This window comes from Arachis hypogaea, chromosome 7 (genome assembly GCF_003086295.3).
Source record: "Arachis hypogaea cultivar Tifrunner chromosome 7, arahy.Tifrunner.gnm2.J5K5, whole genome shotgun sequence".
NCBI lineage: Eukaryota > Viridiplantae > Streptophyta > Magnoliopsida > Fabales > Fabaceae > Arachis > Arachis hypogaea.
In genome coordinates, this window is record NC_092042.1 from 3,659,348 (window position 1) to 3,686,136 (window position 26,789).

Consider the following 26,789-nt stretch of genomic DNA (forward strand, 5'->3'; position numbering starts at 1 on the left):
CATAGCATATAATATACATCAGTAATTTATATTGGGTAACTACTCACATAAAAATGTATTTTTTAAAGATGATAATTAAAAAATATTAAATATTTTAATACATTTAATTAAATGATTTAATATCATATATATCTTAATTATTACCTTCATATAGAGATATTTTTGTGTGAATAGAAACCATCTTTATATATAGAGAAAAAGGAAAATAATTCAATTGACTAAAAGTAGTCATAATATAACATGTATAATACCATAATGGCATAATATGATTTAGAAATATTCAAATTCAAACTGGTTCAAATAAAATTGCTCATCCAATTCAATTTAAATTAAAAACTAATTAAAATTATACTAATTTATATTAAATTGTAATCTTTTTCAAATCACATAGATTGTATTCCTATTCAATATTCTTCAAGTTGATGTTAATTTCAATTGAAAATTTATTTTTAGAAGTTAAATCCACCTATTTTTTTTAAGAGAAAAAAAAAGAAGAGGAGCATAATTCAATATGCAAATAATATGCAATAGTGTTGGATTCAAACAAGAAGGTTTGGACAAGTTGCTCCATTCCCAATGCAATGGAATTTGTAAAGTGGCAGCAGAGAAAAGATTGGCATTGATGCAACCAAGTACTGCACCCTCTGAATGAATATAATCATGTGTGTACATACATACATTCATACATACAACACTGCTTTTGTCAGAAAAAGAAAAAAAAAACATTATTGAAATTATTTTGGTGGAAGCCTTTGAATTCATTTTGTTTGACTGCATGCCCAATAAATGCTACTTCAAGTTCAAGACACTACCTAGTAATACTATACACATGTTTTTTTTTTTTGATCAATTAAAAAAGAAGATTATATTTTTTGAAATAAATAACAAATATAAGAACTTTAGTGCTAAGAGGTTTCCCTACTAAATTCTAATTCTATCTTAATAGTTAATAGGACTAACAAAATTGTCACAATTTATTTTCTGTTACACAAGACTTACATACAGATCTACTAATAAGGGAATTTAACAAATGTAGTATTCAAGTTACCATTGATATTAATGGAATGGAATAATTATTATTTGGAAAGGAATAAAAAAATGAGCATAACTAGCTAAGCCAACCATATTGGCATCTTGAAATGGGAATTTTTTTTGTCAGAAAAAAGAGATTTTTGTCTACACCTTACAATACCCATTTCCTGTTAAATCATTGTGGCAACTTGGAATTTGAATGGCATTATTATCAATATTATTTGAACATTTGAAATTAAGTGTTAATCAGATACTTAACAAAATAATATGGATATTAAGGTAACATTTTCCTATAACTTAACTAAATACTTTAATAAGCAAACATATATAATTGTGGGAAGAAAATGAAGCCAAATAAATATTAGTTTCTAACTTTCTCCACTCTCATGGAGAGTTCAAAGAGTCCAAAAAATTAACAATCATGTAAATGAAAGATAGGCTTAGAACTCAGAAGACATCTCTGTACAACATTGACACTATCATTGGCATCACTGATTCTCATTCTACCCTCCTCTTCTCAGACATGGTTGGTGTGTTATGTGTATCATACTAGTCTTCAATGGCCACATTGAATGAAAAAGTGAAAAGAAAAAAATGCTTCATTATCAGAATGGAATATATGATCAGATTCTCTTCTTAGATGCAGGCAAAATTTTCTTACAGGGCATGAGCTTGGACATATATATGGAATGTTTCTTGTTACCGGAGCGAGTACAACCGGAATTGTACCTTGTCGTGTGGTTCTCAATCCTGTCCCTGTCCCTCCATTCTCGCCGGCACAATGCCTTCGGAATTCCCTGCCTTTTCGCCAATGGATGGACCGCAGCTAACAGACTCGATTTCCATGCTGGCAGTGCGGCTCTTTCTATTCCTTCGATCCTGGAAGGATGATTATATCAATCAGTTGTGTAGTTTAAGTCTAGTGTTTTCGAGTCTTTCGACAAGCATCGAGTCAAGAAGACTAAGGATCTATGATCAACTTAATAGATAAACTTTGGTAAGAATGCATATAGGATAAAGATTTTGAGAAAATGTTGTAAAAGATTCAAGAGCAAGGAATCCTAAAACAAAACTTAACTTAGAAGACAAGTTATAGAATGCAAACCTCTCGAAATGGATATTCATCGGCTTCAAGCATCCTTACAACTTGACTCATTTTAGGCCTTTTATCCGCATCAGGATCGACACACCTCAGCGCAACAAGAAGGGCACGCTTCAAAGCGCGTGTTGTTGGTTTAACCTCAAGTCTCGAGTCAACTACTTCCTCGGCCCTCCTTGTTCCCACCATCATCTTGAGCCATTCAACCAGATTAACCTGTCAGGACAATAGATTTAAGTCCATCAGCTACATGAAGAGTAACAATAACTTGAAAGAATACAGAAATGGATTAGACACCTCATTAGGCGGCCGAGCATAATCTACAGGGTCCCTTCCGGTAACTGCTTCCAGCAGGAGGACACCGAAGCTGTAAATGTCGCTCTTCTCATTTAAGAGGCCACTATTAGCATATTCTGGTGCCACATATCTGGAATACACAATAGGAGTAAGTGTTCAAAAGTGTTCAAATCCTTTAAATAACAGAAGAGGAAAGGCGTGTCGAAATGTACTGCATACCCAAATGTTCCCATAACTCTAGTTGTTATGTGACTTTCTCCTGAATCCAATAATTTGGCCAGACCGAAATCAGAAACCTTTGCGTTGAACTCGTCATCAATCAATATATTGCTAGACTTTATATCCCGGTGAACAACTTTTGGTTCAATTGCTTCATGTAAGTAAGCAAGCCTGCCAAGAATCAATTGTCTCATGTTAAAACTCAACTGTAGTATTCTAAATTTAAGATAAAAGTAGGTATGTGTTAAACTTACGCTTTGGCTGTGCCGAGCACAACTTTGATGCGTGCCTCCCAAGTTAGTGTCCCCTGTTCCATGGAGCCATGCAGCCATTGCTCTAAGTTACCATTATTCACATATTCATACACTAGCAGCCTGAATATCGATTGTCACAACAGAGAAAGAAACACAATTAAGCTAAAATGCTATTGCTATGTACTTAAAATGAATTGCTTTGCTAAAAATAAGTACCTGTTAACACCCTCTACGCAATATCCAAGCAGGCGCACGAGATGTTTATGTCTAACATGGCCTATCGCCTCGACTTCAACCCTGAATTCTTTCTCTGCTTGTCCCCTATTTTCAGTCACAAAAGAACAACCACCAAGCTTTGATAACTAGATCGAAAGAATCAAGACAGGTTGGAAGGAAGCAAATCAACTACACTATAAACTAGAAGTATCCTTACAAATTGTTAAGAAGCTTCTTTACTGCCACCTCGCTTCCATTGATCAATCTGCCCCTATAAACAACCCCATAGCCACCCTCACCGATAACATTCTCTTGCGAGAAACGATTCGTTGCTAGTTGAAGATCTCTGAGTGTAAACCAGTGGCCCCACCCGAGATGAGAAAATTCCGGCAACCCAACTAAAGGAGAGGCAGTCACCATCCCTCCTCCATATGACAACATAGATTGCTTCTTACCATTCCCGGAACTTCCTTCTTCCCCAGACATCGAACTAAATCCTCTCTCGTGGTGATAGCTTGAACTGCACTGACTAATATTATCATGATCACTGGATTTACTCATGGCCAAATGAACTGTTATCTTCTCTGAACTCTTATCATTTGCCTTGTCATGAACTGAAACAGACACATTTTCCGGCTCCACATAAGAACTCTGCACCCCAACCTTGTCAACCCTGATATCTTTCGACACATTCGGTATCTTGGATTGAGAGTACTTGTCAACAGATCTCCTAGACTTTCTCCGAAACATCACCCATACAGACAATACACCAAGAATCAGCACTATAAAGGCACTGACTCCGATCCCAATCAAAACCCATCGTTTCAAACCGAAAAAAGATGTCTTCTTCGACAATTCGACATTCAAAGAACTATTGGATGACATAGTTGGTAGCTACAAATTGATCAATTTCTCCCTCCAAGCTCCTCCAGCTGGTAGATTTAAGGCATTCCCACCTGAATGTAAGAACCTAGTTAAGTATTCCCTTTACACAATGCTTCTAAACACAAATGAAAAATCTGAACATTCTAATTTGCAGCCAACATATCAGCTCTTGCAATTGCAACAATCTCACACAAAAAAATCCCAAAATCAACATGTCAACTAATCACTCACTGAAGCTTTATCATGATATAAAGATAATGCTAGACTCCAAATTTTCAATAAGATAACTCTCAAGATCTTAGATTATCAGGATTACCAAGGCACACAGCAAAAACAATCCAATTCATTGAAGGAAAAGTGTATGGGATTCATTTAGGCCAAAACCTAAAACAACACTCAAAGCATTGAACAATAAAAAGGCACACACTGTAAAATTCACAATTTAATGGAAAAGTAAAAGCACCTATATTGATCATCATTCCCATAAACAAATTCCAATTGAAAAGAAAAAAGAACTAGCAAAACATCACTTATGATCCAAGTAAACAAAAGATAAAGAAGAATGTGAATTATCCATTAAATTTATGTATATTAAAACAAAGGTGGCTCAGAAGAACAAAAGCATTTACCAGCCTCCTATGTCTTCCTACCTTGAGAACCCCACTGAAACAAGCAAAAACAAAGAGGCTTAGCTTCAATGATCCACAGAGAGAGAAGCACAATAATAAACCCTACTACAACAAATTCCAGATGCTGCAAAAAGAAGATGCAGTGGTACATACAAGTGGTCCTAATAGAAAACCAAAAGAACTCAAAGGGTAAGAGAAGTTAATTTAAAAAACACAAATTGGAGAGGAATGCCAGACAAAAATCTAATTTTGAGGGTGAAGATTTGGAAGGAGGGTTAGAATTGGAAGATTATAGAGAAGAAAAAAGGAAAAAGGTGGCAAAATGGTTGGTGGGGTGTTGTTGTTGTGGTTGAGGTGCAAGGAAGGGCTTATAGGACCTTAACTAGCTGGAAAGGAAGCTTGGTTTGCAGTGGAGGAAACCACAGAAAAGAGAGAGAGAGAGAGAGAGTAGTAAAGGAAAAGCAAGAATATATGAAAAATAAAAGAAAAAAATGAACAGGAGCGGTGTCTATGGTTTTGGTCTAAGAAAAACAAAATATTGTAATGAATGATGAATATGAGCAACAACACAACATCAAAAGTAAAGAGAGAGAGAGAGAGGTCAACCTGAATCAAAGAAAGGAGAATGCAAAGTCTCTCATCAAATCTAGAGCTTCAATTCATGTGTTGTCTACTTAGTACTAAGCGAAGTGTGTATAAAAATCTTAAATACACCAAAATCTTAGAAACATTACATCATGCTATCATCCTTTGCTAACTGGTAAGTGCTAAACTGCTTACTATTTTTTTTTATGTCAATTTTTTCTTCTTCTTTTTTTTCAATTTTATACATGCCAAAATTTCAGTTGGGGCGTTTTGTTTTACATTAAAAGAAAAAAAATTGGAGTTTTTTTTTTATTTTATGCAGGACTGAGACACCATATTCTAAAGGGAAAATATTTTTTCATTTTTTGTGTTTTTTTTTTTTGTGAAATTCAAATTCTAATTCTGTATGATGGTAGCACTGCAGCTTTATAGCAGGCTATGTGGAGCACCTAATTTGGAACATTTGGTGTTAAAAATGAAAAGACAAATTGCATTTATTCAAATTGGAAAATGTATATTTCTACTTTCTATTTTGTGAAATTCTAAACATAAATCATGGGAAATTGGGTATCTAATTTAATTAAAAGAATATACGTATTCCTTTTACTTGTTATTAGTGTCAATTTTCTTAAGATTAATATGTTGGATTCAAATGTTTCTAAAAATTGTTTTAGAGTAATTATAGTGTAAATTTTATTTTTTCCACATTTTTAAATTTACAAATACTTTTAAATTGAGAAATTCTTAGAGATCAGTAATTTTTAGTATTTTTTATCATCATTTGACTAGTACAAAGTCACAAAAATTAAATTATTTTTAACAAATAAATTTTATTAATTTTTGTGTACAAATTCTGAAAAATATGAGTGTAAATTGTATTGATTCATGTATGTAAAATTCTAATAAATACAGGTGCAAACTATATGCTTTTTGTATATAAAATTTTTATAAATACGGGAATAAATTATTATTGGCAAAAAATGATAATATTTACTGATCATGTAACATTGTTCTTTTAAATTAGGATTACAATATTTTAATAAATCGTTGATTAAAAAAATTATTCAATATAAATTACTTACAATAATTGTATAAATATAACATTATTATTATTATTATTATTATTATTATTATTATTATTATTATTATTAGGGTAAAGTATATTTTTTGTCCTTAAAGTTTGGCACAAAATTTTAAAAATACTCCTAAGTTTTATTTTGTTTCAATTTTGTTCTAAAAGTTTTTTATTTGCATCAAATATACACTCGACGGCTAAATTTTCAAAAAAATTAAGATCAATATAACAATAATGCATGAAAATTATACTTGATGTGCTTGTGTTAAAAGTTGTTCTTATAAAATTATTGTTGAATTGGTCTTAAATTTTTTTGAAAAATTAGCCGTCAGGGTATATTTAATGCAAATCGAAAAATTTTGGGACAAAATTAAAACAAAATAAAACTTAAGGGTTTTTTTAAAACTTTTATCAAATTTCAAAGACAAAAAATATATTTTGCCTCTTATTATTATTATTATTATTATTATTATTATTATTATTATTATTATTATTATTATTATTATTATTAAGGTGAGTGATTAGAGAGAAATTAAATTGACAATTTTGTTTGGTTAGAATGTAATTTTATTAGTTTTATTTTGTAATTGCAAACTGTATTATTATATGATGATGATCCATTGTAGTATATTTGGAATTAATTAAATAGATAATATCATCATAATAAGGTAGCATTAATACATGTGCGTGTATATATAATATAAATAAATGTAAGATTATTTGTTGTGAATCGATATCTAAAATTAAATGATATTTTAGGATAAGAACTATGAATTGATTACAAATTCATATCCTAAATTTTTGTTTGGAAAAGAGAATCCTAATTTCGGTAAAAGATCTTCTTAATAATTATTTATAGAATACTACTATATAGAAAATTTTTGAAAACTTTAACTTAGAATGTAAGTTTGATACAACCATGTAAAAGAGAGATATATACAAGCTTTACATGAAGTTTAAAAGGTATATTAATTAAAACATATTAATTTTTCAACATTTTTTTATGTTTTTACAAAATATTCAGTAGTGTTTGATTTGTTGAATCCTACGGTAACTTTTTTACCATATTTTCTTGAGGGAAAAAATTAGATATACCCAACAATTGCAGAGAAAAACTATAATTATTGGGAAGAAAACCAAAATAATATTATCAACCCACTAAATGAGAAAAAAAAAGGACAAATAATAATCAAAGTAAATGGGAAAATATAATTAATCTTTATAAAGGGGGAAAGTTGAAACTTTTTTATCTTTTATAAGTAGTTCATCAAAATAATTTTTAAAAGATAACTTTTTAAATCTGTAATATCTTTGTTTGATAAATTAAAGGTTAATGTTCAAATTCGTCTCTGAAAGATCACGCGATCTTCATTTTCGTCCTAAATGATTTTTTTAATCAAATTAGTCCCTGAAAGATAAACTGTTAGTCAAATTAGTCCTTCCGTCAATTGGATGATAACGTGTCACGTTAAGTGCCACGTGGCATGATGACGTGATACTCCACGTGGCACACCACGTGACAGGTCTGCGACACGTGGCATGCCACTGTCACTTGACATATAAAAAAGTTTTTTATTAGTCAAAATAGTCTTTAAAAGTCCAGACGTAAGTCATTTTCATCCTTCAAATTTTAAAAATTAGTGAAACTAGTCGTTATATAATTTTTTTATAATATTAAATTTATAATATTTTTTATACTACAAATTTTAATATTATTTTTTAAACCTTAATAAACAAAATTCTCTTTACATAAAATAATAAAAATAATTAAATTTTTATAAAATTATTTTGTTATTTGTATTTTAAAATTTTACATTTTCAAATTATAACTTTTTATGTGAATTTTTTATTTAAATGAGTTTATCAAATTATTGTTGATTATATATTTAAAAATTTAATATTTTAAATTTTACTAAATAATATAGTAATTATTTTAAATCTTTTAAATTTTTTAAAATTATAATTTTTATTATTATTTAATTTATATAGTAAAACTCAATAATTGAAAAACTGGTTTATGGAATTATTTTTTGAATCTTAATATTCTAATATAATTTTTTAAATATTTCATTTAAAACAAAAGGAATTTTATTTTAATACGAAGCATATCTATTTATATAATGTACTAGTGCGGAATAGCTTATGTTATGCATAGGTATAATGTTTCCTATTTCATTTTATCTCATTGATTTGTGAAATTAAAAGAAAAATTATATAATTTATCTCAAACATATGAAACACAAAAAAAATTATTGTGATATTTGCACGTATTACGCTTAAGAAGCAATTCATTTATAATAATAATAATTAACCAACAAATTTTCAATATTTTGTAAAGTTTGGAATTGAAGCAAAATTTGTGGATCTTCTTAAATTTTGACTCTAGTATCACTACTATTACCTCCTATATATAAGTAATACCGTAATGAAAAAAAAAAAGATATAGTAGAAAAAAATAGTGATATAACTTTGTTTAGGTTAACATACATAAATTTTGATTTTGAGCATATAACTTTGTTTAGGTTAATAAATACATACATTTCAATTTTGAGTATATATATATTCTAGCAAAATGTAGTAATGTAACAAAAAAGGTTTTAGAATAGAAAAGAATAAGAGAGATTTTGAGAAGAATTAAAAGAGAGAGATAATTTTATGAAGAAAAAATAAAAAAATTATATAAGGACTAGTTTGACTAATTTTTAAAATTTGAGGGATGAAAATGACTTACGTCTGAACTTTCAAGGACTATTTTGACTAATAGAAAAAAAATTTATATGTCAAGTGACATACTGACCTGCCACGTGGCGTGTCACGTCATCATGCCACGTGGCACTTAACGTAACACGTCATCATTCAATTGACGGAGTGACTAATTTAACTAACAGTTTATTTTTCAGGGACTAATTTGATTAAAAAAATCATTCGGGGACGAAAATGAAGATCGCATAATCTTTCAGGGACGAATTTGAACATTAACCCGATAAATTAAACTACAAATTATTTTTAATAAATACAAACAATAAAAATTATATTTAATAAAATAAATTTTAAAAATTTAAAATAATCATAATAGACATAAATTGAGAGAGTTTTATTCGTGAATAAAATTTGACATTAATAATTAATTAATAAAAAATCATAAAAATTTATTATAATATAAAATTATATTAGATTTTTTTATTTAAAAAATATTTCTTTAGATATTTCTAGAACACTCTAATTTTTAAAATTACAAACGTTAACGCATAATATACTCTAAAAAAATTTACTAACTCAGGCCTATATGAATTTTATAAAAAAAAAAGAAAAGAGAGGAAACAAAAATATATTGCTAGATTACTATATATCCACTCTTCCTATGGATAATGTGATGTCTTGTGTTTGACTATATACCCAGTATTTTAATTTTAATTCCAACGGTTCTGAGGGGTAATATCGTCATTACATTTTGAATAAACCTAATCTCCATGCACCCCAAAGGATTAGGCTTCTATTAACAATTGTGCCTTTAGCCTTTTCATAGTATCAATTATTATAATTTTAGGGCCCAGAAAAAGCCACCAATGAAGGAAAAAAATAAAAAAGAGACTTTGATTTGAAGCATATTATGTACACTTTTTATCTTCTTTTATTTTATTTTATTTTCATTGAAGTATGCCCTAGACAAAACCATTGCAACTTTTTTCTTCTCTTTTATAATTATTATTTACTATTGGAGTTTATTATTATTTCTTAATTGTCCATTATTACAAGAATGTAGGCATTTTAGACATCATAGTCTAAAATTTTAATTTCTATGGTGTTTTTTTTTTTAAATCCACATTTGTGAGATCCTATATAGCTCAAACTTTGAATAAAGTGATTAAGACTTCACTTCAAAGAGACTCTATATAATATTTTTAATTTAGCTGTGTAAAAGTATGTGGCAAACAAAAAAGCAACACAAAAGAATTCTAACATTTTAATTACTCTATACAATTTCATAAAGATTTCATTGATTATTTCTAATTAATATTAGGTTTAATTATTATGTTAGTCTCTATAGTTTTATTAAATTTTAAATTAAATTCTTATATTTTTTCTTTTCAATTAGGTACTGTTTTTAATTTTATAATTAGATTATTTTCATATAAAAAACGTTAAAATAAACAAAATATTTCTTCTAAAATACATACGGTCAATGATTTAGTTAGGTTTTTAATTATGAATACTTTTAATTTGTAAAAAAATATTCAGTTACTCTAATATTTTTTACATTAAAAATAACCTAATTATAAAATTAAAAATAGTGTAAAGATCCAATTAAAAAAAATATAAAGACTTAATTAAAAATTTGATAAAAGTACAAGGATTAATAGAGTAATTAAACTTAATATTAAAGAATTTTTTTTTGGGGAATTAACCATATATTTTCTAACATAATATAATACACTACACATCTTTGCTAGTGGTTTGAGTTTCATGAAATTTACATGAAATATGTTCAAATTATTCATGACATTTTTGACACAAAAACTAGAGGGAAAATAATGAAGGTTATAGTTTGATTACTTTATTCTATAATATATAAGATGCTGCCCTTCACATGCATCATGTGCACATCACGTGATTAAGCAACTTTTCTCCCTCTCTAGTTGCTTATGGATGAACATAATTATTCTAAGTTGTGGCAGAGAACCACAACCCTAACCCTACTTCTGATGTAACTTTTTGTGGTACCAAGCATAACTTGTATTTTAGCTTCTGTACTATTAGTTAATCTAGTACCATTATTATCAATTTCTAAATTTTAAAAAATAAATGCACATCATGTCTTCTAAGATAAAAACTAAATGTTTCTATTGAGTCCCCAATATATATTTAATAATAAAAATGTAATTTTAATGCAATGTTAATATAAAGTAGTTGTAAAATAGTTTTATACATATATTTAATTACGTAATGTATATCAGCAAAAATAATTATCTTTTACATTGATTACATAAATGATCATCTAAAAAAATATATGTAATTATACGACTATATAAAATACTTTACACTGTCAGTGTATCAAAATTAAACTCTAATAATAATTAAAAAAACAAACTCTATATTATTCCTTCCCTTTTGGTAGTTTCCAAAATTCCACATGCACCACTATATGAAGATAAAATAAAAATAAAAATGGATAATTACAAGCATGTCACATTAGTACATTAATGTTGATTCTATTTTTGTATACTATTGGTACGGTATATAATGGTGATTGGTGTGTGTAAATCTAAATGGTACCTACAAATAGGTCCCTCATCTTAATACATAGACTTTAGGTCACCATACCTATTAGTAGCTCCCAAATCCCAATGATTTTTTATTTTGTATTTAAAGAGAGTTATGCTAATATGCTCTACATGTGTTTTTTCATCAATGTTAATAAAAAAAAAGGATCTTAGCGGTTATTTTATATTGTTAAAATACTGTTAATAATAATGCAAGTTGGATTTACTAGCAAATAATACTGAAGAATTGGTTGGGATGATTAGAAAATTTATAAGAAAATGTAATCTGATGTAATAAAAGTAAAATAATACTTAAAATCATTGGTATTTTTCTGAAAATAATATTGAAAGTTTGAAAGCATTGGTTTTTGTCAATAAATTTTTTTTCATTAATGACTAATGGCAATAATATTTTTTTTTAATTTCCTATAATATTTCTCAACCCCATCCATAAGTTAAAGATTTATATTATAGATCAAATTTTCATTATCAATGAGTTTTTGCATTACTTTTTTTTTGGACTAGCCATTACTTTTTCTTTGTAGTGGGTAACTATATTAGTTTTGGCCCAACTTCAGATATTGTGGGCTGTTAGGCCCATTTATTGTTCATCAAACCCCCCAAAAAACAAATAATTTCTTTACGGAAAAAGATTTTTAAAACAAAAAAATATTAAAGTGAGAAAGTTGAGAATTTAATTATCATTGAACAGCTCTTTCTCATTACCAAAAAAAAAAAAAGAACAGCTCTTTCTTATACATTTATTATTAAGTAAGAAATAATATACTCCTTGTTAATTAAATAAATTTTAATACTCTATTTGTTATATTTTATACAATAATAGTTTAAATTTAAAAGAATAACCTACTAATTAGGTTGGCCACTTTTCTAATAAAGTTAAAAAAAAAACACTACAACTAGTTAATTTTAATAACATGTCATTAGCAATCTTATTGAATTTGTAATTTCATGCAATTCTCTATTACTTAATTCAAGAATAATTAAAATATATTATTATTTATTTTACTAATTTCCTCATTGGAAAGGAAAGAAATAAAGTATGAAAATGTGATTTTTTAGCAATGATCCCTGTTTCTAACTATTCTTTGGATTTTGACAAGTTCTGATAATAATTTTGACAAATAACTCTAACTATGTAACATTAACATATCATCAAATGAAATTATTGTTAGGCATGTGTCACCATTTACCCTAATAAACTGAAAAAAGATGGTCAAAAATAAAGGTGTCAGAATATGTGTATGATGCTAAAGTTTGTGGCAATTAAGCCATCATATCCATAAATGTTTCTTCCAACCCTATTTCACCAAAAATAGACTCTTATGATTTGGATTTTGGAACTACAAATAATCTCAAATTGGACCAATTATTATAGTTTGAAGTTGAATTGACTGATTTCATAAGCACATGTTGTGCTTAGCAATCAGACAAAAAACATAATTGTTTGAAGGAGAGTTGTCCAAATCAGACACAATAATGTTGCTTTCTTCATGAGGAATATTGTTTTCTCTTTTTTAAAAAATAAATAAAAAAAATATTTTTTAAAGTGTATGATTTAGAAATAAAATTTTGGAAAACATGTATACCTTTTAAGAAATTTTAATTATTTAGTAAATTCATAGCTGAGTAGTGCTAAGTTATCAGCATACGATTTTTTTCTTTAAAGTTAGGAGTGAGATTCGAATCTAAAATTTTTAGGTGAAAATAGAAAGACTATATACCATTTAAGTTATAGGTCGTTGGTTACCACATATAATTCTTTATATTCCTTATATAGGAAAAATTTATCAGCTATAACCCCACTAAAATTCTATCATAGTTTTTTGTGCTTAATTAAATACTTAATTTTGTCTAAATGAATAATTATTTAATTAATTAGAGAAAGAGAATCAATGTCTTTCATTAGAGTGTCCTTTAAAAAAATTAAAACTTTAACAACATATATCAATGCAAAAATTCAAAACTAATAATCTTTCTCATGGAAAATACTATACTTAATTAACATAATGCTAAAGAGACAATAATCTAAATTAATTTATTTAACTTATTATACATAATTTTATATATATAATATAACATCTATGATTATATATTTATTATATTTAATATTACTCAATTATTTTAGTATTAATTAAATAATATGAAATAAAATAATTTTGAGTTGATTTTCTATTTCTTCCTTTCAAATATTTTACTTAATTACATACTAGGAAAGAATATGCTACAAAGTTCTAGAGAGTGTAGACAAATTAATGCATGACCATATTTTTCTCATGCAAATATATCAATCAATCAGTTAGTTCAATTAGATATGCATCTATGAAGGTCCAATTAATTATTAAGCAATCAATTTTATATGTTCCATTTTAAAGAAACAGGCTGCCCCAGTTGCATGCCAAGAACATAGCATCAATAAATTCAAACTCAATGAAAAGTGGGTTTTTTTTTAATTCTAATATAAACTGTTGTATATAGTAAAGTTTGGTGTGTGCCAGAAGAGCTTTATTAATTTGAAGGGAACATATACCCTCCACGTTTGTGGTTTATCATGTATGGAAAAAATAATGAGAATGGAATAATAGCTATATGGCTTTCTTCTTCCTTTTTTGCATTTAGTAAACGGCTAAAAATATAATATAGTTGATCCAATTAATTATAAAAAATTTATTTGTGCTTACTAAAAATGTGATTTTTTTAATATAAAGACTAATTTAGTAGGTAATATATATATATATATATATATATATATATATATATATAAATATGTCCTTATATTAATAAAATTATTAGTGCTGAAATTTATTTTTTTTTTATAAAAAAAAAAGAAAAAGTGATGAAAACAGAACATTATAGCTAGCTAGCTAGCAATTTGATACTTCCAAGCAAAAACAGTTCAAACCCACGGTCTAATTAAAAGCATATATACTTACTCTTTTCATACGAAAAAAATATTAATAGCTTTGAAAAAGTTGAAGAGATGCATGGTTTATATTTGTCAATTAATTAATTAATTACGCGATTGTATATATGTGCAAGTCTTTGTTATTCAACTATTTCAATAAAACTAATACTATTCAATATACACTATCTTATTTTAGTTATTAGTTACTTTCTCCAAAAACCCTCCAAAATGTTAGATTCTTGCTAGGTATTGAAAAGTTTGAAACCACAAACATTATTCTTTTATATATTAGGTGGGTCTCTATTTTATTTTATGTATCATGAAATTAAACCTGTTCTTGCAAGGGTACTTCTTCCGAGTTTGGTGTCAGCTTTGTATTGACCTTTATTAGCTTTATAGTTCGAATCGAACTCGATGTATCTTTGTGAACTCGGATCCGAGCGTGTTATTTGCAAAAAGGACTTCGACGCTCAAATCAATAAAAAATTATATAAAGAGAAAAAGTGTTCAGAATACAAGTCGTTTGTATAGTAGTGCGTTGTTGCTGAATGAGTCCTATGATTGTCCATCAATTCGATTTATAGTGTGCTCCAGGTTGATTTGTTCGTTGATGAGTGCCAAAATTTTAGTGACAGACGTAAACACATGCGGGCGAGATCTTTGAAAAAGATTTGGATACGTTGAGAGACTTTATCATTTTAGTTCGGGGTAAGCAGACCGAGGTATAACTCGGCTTATCCAATGTTTGAGGTTACATTACATAGTCTCCAAGCTTAACTTGCGATTTTCATGTTTTAGCAAGTTGAGCTTTAGAATGTGGTTATACCTCGGTTTTTGTTAATAACACCCCAACTTCCAAGCTCAACGTGCGATAGTTCTCTCAAGTTTGGGCGTTTTACTTATCTTCCACGTAAATCCATGTAATAAATTTTATTCGAAAACCGTTATTTGCAATAAATGTGTGGATTATCTTTTCACTTGGGTTTGGGCTTTGGGAATCTCCTTGGTATGTGAATAGTTATGTTTTTTGAGTTACCCTCTTAGTGAGTGGGTTATTATGCTCCTTTATTACAGTTTTTTCCTTAAAAAACTACACGAAGTTTTTATCTCAGGGGTCTTTGCTTAAGTGAATGAAACATGACTGCGAAAGGTTAGTCTTCCTATTTTTCTTTTTTGTTGTTTCGTTTTCACAATGGTTAGAGAGAGAGGGAAAGAAGGAGAAAAAGAAAAGAAAAAGGTAGTAGAGGTGAAAAGTGAGAATATCTACCAGTGGGTACATGTAGACGTTAAAACCCGCGCTTCTTTTTACTGTGATGAGGAGTCTCTTCGTGAAGTTAGGTATTTGAAATTGTCGAAAGAGGGGTCTGGCATAGGTGTCGAATTAGTGCCTTACAATAGTGATGAGAGGGTTTGTGAAAAGAGGGGTGACTGGAGTTATTTTTACATGTATACTCCGTGTTTTTCCGAGTTTTTCCTAAGGTTCCATTTTACTGATTTCGAGTGTAATGTTTTGACCTAACTCAACTGTGCTTCATCCCAATCACATCCAAATTTTTGGGCATTTTTTAAGGCTTTTCAATGTTTGATGAATTTCCTGAGTTTTTCGTCTTCATTGAACGTTTTCTTTTCTCTGTTTCAGTCAAAAGGAGTTCGAAAAGGGTTGTGGATTTTTCTGAGTAGTTATCCGGGCCGCTCTATTTTCCTTTTTTACAAATCATCTTTTAAAAATTTTAAAGCCATGTTTGTGAAAGTTCATTCTCGTGAGACTGAATATCCGTCTTACTTGGATGATGAACTTGTTGAAAGGTTTCCCTTGTATTGGTGTCCAGAGCCAATGCAGATTTTGGACTCTATTGAGAGGAGTGAGGAAGAAAATAGATTTCTGAATTTTTTAATTAAGTGTTTCGCGGAGGGTGAATGTTTGTCTATCCCAGAATTGCTTAAGTATGATGAAGGAAATGATAGAGAAGGGTTGGAAACATATATAGGTATTGTGTATTTGTTTATTTGCCTGTGTTTTGCGTGAACGATTTTTTATTTGAAATTTGCATGTTACAGGTGAAAGGGTTCCGAATTTGAGTACTTTCCGCTTTCAATCGTTTTTGAAAAAGAAAGGTGATAAGACTGGTAGCGTATCAGGTATGGCGAGGGAAGGGGGTGGGGATGTGGCTTATTCTTCTGCCCAGCTCCCTCTTTCTCCAAAAAGGAGAAAACTTGACTCTGAGAAGTGGCTTGAAGTTCTTTCTGAAGGGGATTTTACTGACAAGTCTGTTTTTGAGAGACAAAGGAAGCTTCACGGTTACATTGATAGGGCTAATCCTCATTCCGTCTGGAGTGACCAATACCCTATCTCCGAGCTCTCTGACCGTGTTTCCCAATATCCTGGGGATATAGGTTTGACCTGACGTACTGGTGTTGAGGTGACGGAAAAGTTTGTCTAGATAATCTTTTTACGAACAGTACCTGTTTTTACTGTGTTTGAATTGTGATGCGCTGATGCTGCTTTTTGTTTTTTCTTTTAGGTTGTTGCTTCCCATTTATTATGTGTCGGGCGTGCTACTGAGTTGTTGGCTTCAGAGCAATGAATCGTTGTAGATAAGGTGGTTGGGCTGGAGCAGTCTTTAAAGGAGAGGGACGAGGTCATCGTTGATTTGACCGGAAAAGTAAAGAGTGGAGAAGAAGAAATTTTGAGGTTACAGGACCAGATTCGTCTCTTGCAGGCTGAAAATAAAGAAAATGATAAGAATAAAGAAGAAATGACCTCTCAGATCCATGAGCTAGAGGAGGAAGTGCTCGAAATATTTTCCGCAGGGTTCGACTATGCTGTCAGTCAGGTTCAATTGTTTTTTCTTAACTTTGTTGTGGAGAAGCTTGATGTGACCAAAGTGGTGATCAATGATGAACTTGCAGAAATTGAGGCCGATGAGGAGCATGCTGAGAATGTTACTCCCCCTTCCTAGTTTATTTGTTCTATTTGTAATTATTTTGAAACTTTATTTGGCTTTTTCCGAATTTATTCGGAGTACTTAAAACTTTGTTTTATCCGACCTATGGTGTCGGTTTGAACTGTAATGAATGTTTTGCTTCCAGCTTTTGATGTGCTGGTTAGTTTAATGATGTTCGACATATTTGTTTAGATAGTTGGATGTTAAAATCCTCACTTTTTTTGGACCCACTTTGGAATCATTTGTTTTTATTTGATCTGACATATAAAGTCGGTTTTGACGTTGGTGATATGGAAGTGTTGCCTTGTTGGCTCAATGCTATTTATTTGGCAAGAATAAAGTATGAGTGATTGCATAAAGATTGATATATTCATTTGTATATAGTTTTGAATTTCTTTTAGGGGAGCGTGAAATGGTCAGCCTCGTTAAAACCTGTCCGAGTAAAACCCTCCTTAGGGATAAAACCTCGTGATCAAGAAAAAGAATACCTGGCCAGTTCACATATACCATAGAGTTTCAACTGTAATACATTTTTAAAGATGAAATGTTCCAAGTGTTGGAAAGAGCTGTTCCTTCTAGTGTTTGAAGGGAGTATGCTCCTTTTCCGATGACTCTAGAGACGCGGAAAGGGCGTTCCCAATTAGCAGCTAGCTTTCCGTGTCCTGGTGGTTTCCGAACTTCTTCCATTTGCCTTAGTACCAAGTCCCCCCTTTAAAGGCTCTTGTTCGTACTTTCTTGTTATATTGCTTTTGCATTGCTGCCTGCATTGCTTTTTGTCTTAGCTCGGCTAGGCTTCGTTCTTTATTTATTAGGTCAAGTTCGGCCGATCTGGCTTCTGAGGTATCTTGTTCGTCGAAGTACTCGATTCGAGTCAACCCTTGGCTGATCAACAGGTATCATACAGTCTGTCCCATAGACCAGCCGGAACGGGCTTTCATTTGTTGTGGTCTGAGGTGTTGTATTATAACTTCATAGTACCTTTGGTATAAGCTCGGCCCAGCATCCTTTAGCATCTGTTAATTTCTTTTTTAAGGCGTACAAAATCACCTTGTTAGCCGCCTCCGCGAGCCCGTTGGTTTGTGGGTATTCAACGGAGAAAAAATGATATTTGATATGTTGGTCGGTTATATATGAAACAATTTTCTTATCTGTGAATTGTCTGCCATTATCAGATATAATTTCTCTAGGTAAACCGAATCTACATATAATTGATTTCCAAATGAAATTTTGTACCTTTTCTGCTGTTATTTTCGCAAGAGGCTGTGCTTCTATCCTTTTTGTGAAATAATCAGTAGCTACCAAAAGGAACTTTACCTATCCTGTTGAAACTGGAAATGGTCCCAGTATGTCCATCCCCCATTTATGAAATGGCCAGCTGATGTCTGAAGTGTGTAATAGCTCGGCTAGGTTGTGTATTAGGGATGCACATTTTTGACATGCATCGCATCTTTGTACTTTGTTTCTGCAATCGTTTCTCAGTGTTGGCCAATAGTATCTTGCTCGAAGTATTTTTGTAGCCAGACTCCTGCTTCCGGTATGATGTCTGCAGACCCCGCCGTGTACGTCGTCCAAGGTAGCTTCGGCTTCTGCTCGGCTCAGGCATTTTAGTAGAGGTCTGGAAATACCCCACCTGTACAGGTCCGCTCCGATTATAGTATAGTGGTTTGCCTTGTATCTGAATGACCTCAGTTTTTCGTCTTGTGGTATCTCCCCAAATTTTAGATAGCGAATGAATGGGCTTCGCCAATCTTCTTCCTATGGCATGCTTAGAACAGGTTTGATATCTAAACTTAGTTCTGTTAATGTAATGTGATTCAATGTTTCTGTTTGATCTGTTATTTTGTGTGTGGCTAATTTGGATAAGATGTCGGCCCTACAATTTTTTTCTATAGGTATGTGCAGTATTTCAAAGTTTTGAAAAGACTTTATCATTATTTTGACCGAACATAAATACTTTTCTAGAAGTGGATCTCGTACTTGAAAATGGCCGTTTACTTGTTGTACTACAAGTAGGGTGTCACATTGTACCTTTAGGCTAGTAATTTCTATTTCTTTTGCTAACCTTAGTCCTGCCAAAAGCGCTTCATATTTGGCCTGATTGTTTGTTGCTTCGAAGAGGAATTTGATTGACTGTTCGGCCTGGACTCCAGTGTCGTCTTTCAGTAGGATTCCTGCACCATACCCATTTTCTTTTGATTCCCCGTCTACGTAAAGTTCCCATGTTTTGGGTGCTTCTTCTTTGATTGTAAATTCTGAGATAAAGTCGGCCAGGGCTTGGGCCTTGAGTGATCCTTGTGACTGATATGTAATATCGAATTCAGAGAGTTCTATTGCCCATTTTGTTAATCTACCTGCTAAGTCTGGTCTTGACAATATTTGTCACAAGGGATGACCTGTTCGAACTATGATTGGATGTGTTTGGAAATAGTGTCGCATCCACCAAGCAGTGATGACTAAGCCGAATGCCAGTTTTTCTATCATGGGATATCTTGTTTCGGCATTTTGCAAGACTTTACTCACAAAATATACTGGGTGTTGCTCTTTTCCTATTTCTGTTACAAGCTTGGAACTGATAGTGTTAGTTGAAAATGAAAGGAAAATGGAAGGGGTTTACCTTGTTCTAGTTTTTTTAGTATGGGCGGTGATCCTATAATACGTTTGAACTCGAAAAAGGCTTTTTCACATTCTTCATTCCAGACGAACATGTCCGACTTCTTTATGGTGTTGAAGAAGTGATATGATCTTGTGGCTGCAGTTGGTAAGAATCTAGACAAGGCAGCTAAACAACTTGTGAGACGTTGTACTTCCTTGACTGTCCTTGGGGATTGCATGTTGATAACGGCTTGACATTTGTCGGGGTTAGCTTCTATGCCACTGTTTGTGAGCATGAATCCGAGAAATTTACCTTTCTGTACCCCAAATGCACATTTTTCTGGGTTTAATCTCATGTTGTATTTTCGGAGTTGCTGAAAATTTTCTTTAAGATCGGCCTCATGTTGTTTTTCCGAGTCAAATTTGACGACCATGTCATCGACGTTATATCTCTATATTTCGTCTGATTTGTTGTTTGAATACTTTGTCCATCAGTCTCTGATAGGTGGCACCTGCATTTTTTAAACCAAAAGGCATGACTTTGTAGCAGAAATTACCTTGGTCAGTTATGAAGGCTATCTTGTCTTTGTCATATGGGTGCGTTTGTATTTGGTTATGACCAGAGTAAGCATCCATGAAACTCAACACATGGTACCCAGATGTGTCGTCCGCTAGTCTGTCGATGTTTGGTAGTGGGTACGAATCCTTTGGGCAAGCTTTGTTCAAATCTGTAAAGTCTACGCACATCCGCCACTTTCCCGAGTTCTTCCGGACCATTACGACATTTGCTAGCCATGAGGAGAAATGAATCTCTCGAATGAATCCTGCATCAAGCAATTTCTGCATTTTTATTGCTGCGGCATTTCTTCTTTCCGTGCCCAGATTTTGCTTTTTCTGCTTTATAGGTCGGGCATTAGGATTGACTGCCAATTTGAGACATATAAAGTTCGGATCGATTTTCGACATGTCAGCAGGGGTCCCTGCGAACAGGTCAGCGTTGGTCTTTAGTAAGTCCACTAGATTTTTCTTTGTTTTTGTAGAGAAAGCAGAGCCTATGTTAGTAAATTGATCAGCTTGTCCTAGGTGTACCTTTCTCAGGTCATCTGTTGGGGCGGGGCGACTGCTGCTTTCTCTTGGATCCATCTCGGCTAGGGTTGGAATATTTTTCCAGTTGTATACGAAATGAATTCTTGGAATAGTTTCTTTTATGTTGGCCTTCAATCCCGTATTGTAACATTGTCTGGCCTCCTTATGGTTGGCTTGTACTGTTGCTAATATGTTATCCTGCACAGAAAACTTGACACACAGGTGAATCCTGGAGACAATAGCTCCGAAAGAATTAAGGGATGGACGTCCCAAAATAACATTGTAAGGACTTATACAATCAACTACAAGAAATTGGATATCTAATGTTTTTGCGTTCAGAAATTCCCCTAAGGTCGTTCTTAGCCATACATAACCTGATATAGGTACTCTTTCCTCGAAGAACCCTACCAATTCTCCGTTTGATGGTTGCAGTGATTTGTCGCTTAGTTGCATCTTTTTTAATGTGGAGTAAAATAAGACGTCGGCGCTGCTTCCTGGATCGAGGATGACTTTTTTGATAGTTATCTCTCCCATTTGGACCAAAATCACCACTGGATTGTCCAGGTTTGGAGACCGGGATTGGAAATCCCCATCCCCGAAACTTATGTGAGCAACCAAGGATGGCGTTGACGCTCCAGGGTGGGGTCGTTCCATTGTCATCATAGATTGGTAGCTTCTCTTCCTGGCTGTGTTAGTTGCTCCTCCTCCTGCAAAACCGCCTGAAATATAATTGATAACTCCTTTAGATGGGGGAGTCTCTACTAGACCGCGCCATGCTCCTTTTTCTTTTCAATCTGAGCTATAGCTCGGCTTGTCGTCGATCTTTGTTGGTTCTCGTTGGTTCTTGGAAGTGACATACTTATCCAAGAGCCCTTGTCTCGCCAGCCTTTCCAATAAGTCCCTGGCTACGACGCACTCGTCGGTAGTATGGCCGAACTTTTGATGGAATGCGCATTGTTTTCTTTTCTTAACATATTTCTAATCTTGGTATGTCCTTGCTTTGCTCGGAGGTTTTATCAATTTGTTGTGAAAGATCTCTTTAATGATGTCGTCCCTCCTGGTGTTAAACCTGGTATACAAATCAAATTTGGGAGTTAATTTGAAAGGTTTTTTAGAATCTGTTTTGGGACCTGTAGAATTTGTCTTCCTCTTTCTGGGGCGGTTGCTTCTCATTCTTTTGAGCCTCTCACAACTCTTCTATTTCGATTTGACCAGTTGCTTTTTCTCGAAACTCTTCCAGTGTTTTCGATTTTGCAACAGCTATGGCTTCCTGGAATTTTTCTTGTCGAAGTTCGCTTTTGATCGCATGCAATTGTACTTCTGGTTTGAGGTCGGTGATTTTCATGGCTGCCGTGGTGAAACGCATCATGTAGTCTTTCAGGCTCTTGTGTTGTCCTTGTTTAATCGTGTTGAGGTAGTCCAAATCTTGCACATAAATTTTGGAAGCTGCAAAGTGATTTATGAATAGCTTGGCGAACTCATCGAAGCTGGTTATGGAACCTGCAGGCAAGTTAGAAAACCACAATAGAGCAGCCCCATCCAAAAAGGTTGGAAAGATCGACACAAGATGGGATCGGAGTCTCTGTTAAGAAACATCATGGATTCAAATTTGATAACATGTACTTTAGGATCTCCGATCCCCTTGTACGGTGTTAGAGTCATTGGGAGTGTAAAATTTTTTGGCATTTTAAAGTTCATTATTTCTTCAGAGAAAGGGCCAGTCCGTCTTCTCTTGGTTTTGTGGGATGTATCTTTCGTCTTTGCATTTGACTCCACGTGCTGTTCCCACGGAGCTCGGCATTGACTTTCTTATGGTCGTTCTTCTCCTAGTCTTTATTCTGCAGAGCTGCCAATAGGTCGGCCATTCGCTGATTGTCCGCTAGCAGAGTGGCGTTAGCAGCCAAGAGTTCATCGTTTGTGGGATTTACATGAGGGTTGCTAGAGTGATCCGTCATGTCTTGCGTTTTGCAGAGAAAGAGAAAAGAACAATCAAAGATAATTAAGTTAGATAAAAAAAACTTGTGAGAATGGCGTGGCCCCACGGTGGGCGCCAAATGTTCTTGCAAGGGTACTTCTTCCGAGCTTGGTGTCGGCTTTGTGTTGACCTTTATTAGCTTCACAGTTCGAACCGAACTCGATGTATCCTTGTGAACTCGGACTTGAGCGTGGTACCTGCAAAAAGAATTCCGATGCTCAAGTCAGTAAAGAATTATATAAGGAGAAAAAGTGTTCGGAATACAAGTCGTTTGTATAGTAGTGCGTTGTTGTTGAATGAGTCTTATGGTCGGCCATTAGTCCGATTTATAGTGTGCTCTAGGTTAATTTGGTCGTCGATGAGTGCCGAGATTTTTGTGACCGACGTAAACACGTGTGAGCGAGGTCTTTAAAAAATATTCGGATACATTGAGAGACCTTATCGTTTCAATTTGAAGTAGGCTGACCGAGGTATAACTCAGCTTATCCGATGTTTGAGGATTACGTTACAAAACCATATATAGTTTACATTATACATGATTTCACATAAGATATTTCTTTGGATTTATATAAAAATTTTGCATAGGTATTTTTTATTTTTATTTACCTTATATTTTTATTATAGTCAATAAGAATCAAAATATATTTTTTTGTGATAAAAATTTTGATACAATATCATAAAATTATAGTTTAATTATTTTATTGATCTTTATAGTTTTATTAAATTTATAATTAGAAAAATATATATATAAAACTTTGATTATAAAATTCAATAAAATTATTGTAAGTGATCTTGCACCTATTGAGAAAGAACACTTATGCCAAAAAAGGAGAGAATGATGCAGAGAAAGTAATGACCAAAATCGATTAAGATCAGAATGAGAAAAAATGTGTTATTAGAGAGTTCTTATACAAAGCCACTTAGCTCCTATTTTATAGCTTAATAAAAACTGCACTAATACCCTCTAACAACCTCTAACAGCCACTCTAACTGAATTCTTCTCATAACAGAATTTTACTGACTTCATGTAATCTGTTACTTAAGTTGTTACTTAAGTTTTGACTTCTTCTCCCTTAACACCCCCCCTCAAGCTTAGTTGGGGCTTTGTTCCCAACCTAAGCTTGGACTTAAACCGTTCAAACAATTTACAAGACAGGGGTTTGGTCAATATATCTGCTATCTGATCTTGTGTAGGTATATTAACTACAAAAAGTTGCTTTCTATTAACTAGCTCTCTCAAAAAGTGTAGATCAGTTTCAAGATGCTTGCAACGGCTATGCATAACTGGGTTCACAGCTAGGTGACAAGTGCTCTGATTGTCACAGTAGATCGTTGGTGTCACTTGTTGTGGAACTTGCAACTCTTGAAGAAGCTGCTGTATAGACATGACTTCTGTTTGAGCAGAGGCAACCGCTCGATATTCAGCTTCGGAACTCGACCTGCTAACTTTCGACTGTTTTCCACACTTCCAAGCAATGAGGTTGCTTCCTAAGAATACCAAATAGCCACTGATCGACCTTCTATCATCTAAATCGTTCGCCCAATCTGCATCAGCAAAGGAAATAATTCTATAGTCAGTACATTTGTTAAACACTAAGCCTTGATTAGGGGTACCTTGTAAGTATCTCAAGATTCTCTTGACAGCCTTCCATTGTTCAATTGTTGGCTGATGCATGAACTGTGAGCACTTATTTACTGCAAAAGCAATATCTGGTCGTGTGATGGTCAAATATTGTAGTGCTCCAACAATTGATCGATACTTCTTAGGGTCGTCAAAAATTTCTGAGTCATTCTTGTGCAATCTTAATGAAGACACCATTGGTGTTGGCATTGATTTTGACTGGTTCATCCCTGCTCTAATTAACAGATCATGTACATATTTAGATTGTGTTAGTAATAGTTTATCATTTGCCAAAAATTGAACCTCTAACCCCAAAAAATAATTGAATTTGCCTAAATCTTTTAGAGAGAAAATTGAATTCAAAGAAGTAATTAAATCATCAATTTCATTTGGGTTAGAGCCTGTAATCACTATATCATCAACATAAATGATCATGTATATAACAGAATTATGAGATCTTCGAATGAATAAAGCTATATCGGAGGTTGAGTTAGAGAATCCAAACTATTTTAGAGTGTGCGCTAGTGTCAGATACCACGCTCTGGGGGCTTGCTTAAGACCATAGAGGGCCTTGTGTAGCTTGCACACTCTTGTAGAACTCTTTGAGTTTTGTAGCCCGGAGGTTGCTGCATAAACACTTTATCTTCTAATTTGCCATTGAGAAAGGCATTATCAAAGTCAAATTGTCTCATAACCCAGCCTTGTGTTAATGCTATGGTTATGATTATTCGAATTGTGATAGGCCGTACAACAGGACTATAGACTTCTTCATAGTCAATGCCTTCAATTTGGTGAAATCCTTTGGCAACTAATCTAGCTTTGTACCTAAGGATTTCACCATGTTGATTTTTCTTTACTGCAAAAACCCACTTACAACCCACTATTGTTGCATTTGGTGGTGGATCTATTAGTGTCCAAGTATTACACTTGTAGAGAGCCTTGATTTTATTGTCCATGGCCTCCTTCCAATGAGGGCATTGTAATGCCTGTTGAACTGTAATTGGGGTTTCTTTTGTTAAATCAATATTGTTTACTATTTTGGCCAGAAAGGTTTTTGGCTTTGATATACCAGATTTTGATCTAGTGATCATTTGGTGGGTATTACGCTCTTTTGTGGTTGGTGGTGGTAATTGTGGAATGGGGGGAATGTTTGTTTCAAATTCAGAGTTTGAAATTGTCGTGGACTGGTGGTGTGTTTGTTGGTTAGCAGCAGAAGCTTGTGGATGTATAGTATTTAAATCAAAAATCATAGGTGGTGTATGTTGACTACTAGAAGTAATATCAGCACTGGTTGTAGGGGTTGTAGTATAGATGATATTGTTGAAATTAGTAGAAGTGCTCGATGAAGGCATTGTACTTCTTCTAAAGACAGGAAAGTATGAACTTGAAGCATTGTCAATGACATGCTTGGGAGGAGCTGTTGCATTTGAAAGATTAGTACTAATAATTGGGAACAAAGTGTGATAAGGAAACAAAAACTCATTAAACACTACATTTCTTGCAAGATAGATTCTGCCTTCTTTAGATAAACATTTGTAACCACTATGATTAGAATCATATCCTAAGAAAATACACATTTGAGATTTAAAATCAAATTTTCTTTTGTTATAAGGTGTCAATAAAGGATAGCAAGCACACCCAAAGACTTTAAAAGTAGAGTAATCTGGTTTGTTCTTAAATAGAACCTCAAAAGGACTTTTAGAGTCCAAAACTGGAGTAGGTAAGCGATTGATGACATAGACTGCAGTAAGAAAGGCCGAGTCCCAATGTTTAAGAGGCATTGAAGCAGTGGCCAAGAGAGATAAGCCACACTCTGTAATGTGTCTATGTTTTCTCTCTATAGATCCTTGTTGTTGGTGTGTATATGGACATGACAATCTATGGAATATACCATTGTTAGAGAGAAATGCAGAAAATGTTTTAGATAGAAATTCTTGGCCATGGTCACTTTGCAAGGCCTTGATTCGACAACCTGTATGATTTTCAATAAAAGATTTATATTTTTGAAAAGCTTCTAGAGCCTGACTCTTGTTGAATAAGAGAAAAATGCAAGTATATTTACTAAATGCATCTAAAAAACTAATATAATATTTGT

General features: G+C 32.6%; 2 protein-coding genes across 5 annotated transcripts; both read right to left on the reverse strand.

The window, feature by feature from the left end:
• Positions 1–1,363: 1,363 nt before the first annotated feature.
• On the reverse strand, positions 1,364–5,532 carry LOC112702050 (probable receptor-like protein kinase At2g42960). 4 transcript variants are annotated; one of them, XR_011863592.1, is made up of 10 exons: positions 5,238–5,532; positions 4,632–4,665; positions 3,335–4,073; positions 3,118–3,222; positions 2,902–3,021; positions 2,648–2,818; positions 2,429–2,558; positions 2,138–2,347; positions 1,694–1,911; positions 1,364–1,586 (listed from the first exon to the last, which is right to left on the reverse strand). XR_011863592.1 is itself a non-coding variant. In XM_025752915.3 (9 exons), exons 3-9 carry the CDS (start codon positions 4,000–4,002, stop codon positions 1,777–1,779), a joined length of 1,539 nt encoding a protein of 512 aa, XP_025608700.1. In that variant the 5' UTR covers positions 4,003–4,073; positions 4,632–4,665; positions 5,238–5,532; the 3' UTR covers positions 1,364–1,776. The 4 variants fall into 4 exon arrangements, 3 of the variants coding, with proteins under 3 accessions (XP_025608700.1, XP_025608702.1, XP_025608701.1); XM_025752915.3 differs by having other exon boundaries at positions 1,364–1,911; XM_025752917.3 differs by lacking the exon at positions 5,238–5,532 and adding an exon at positions 4,785–5,128 and having other exon boundaries at positions 1,364–1,911.
• A 14,924-nt stretch (positions 5,533–20,456) lies between these two features.
• On the reverse strand, positions 20,457–21,752 carry LOC112703983 (uncharacterized). The gene has a single exon (XM_025755588.1). It carries the CDS (start codon positions 21,750–21,752, stop codon positions 20,457–20,459), a length of 1,296 nt encoding a protein of 431 aa, XP_025611373.1.
• Between the last annotated feature and the right edge of the window lie 5,037 nt (positions 21,753–26,789).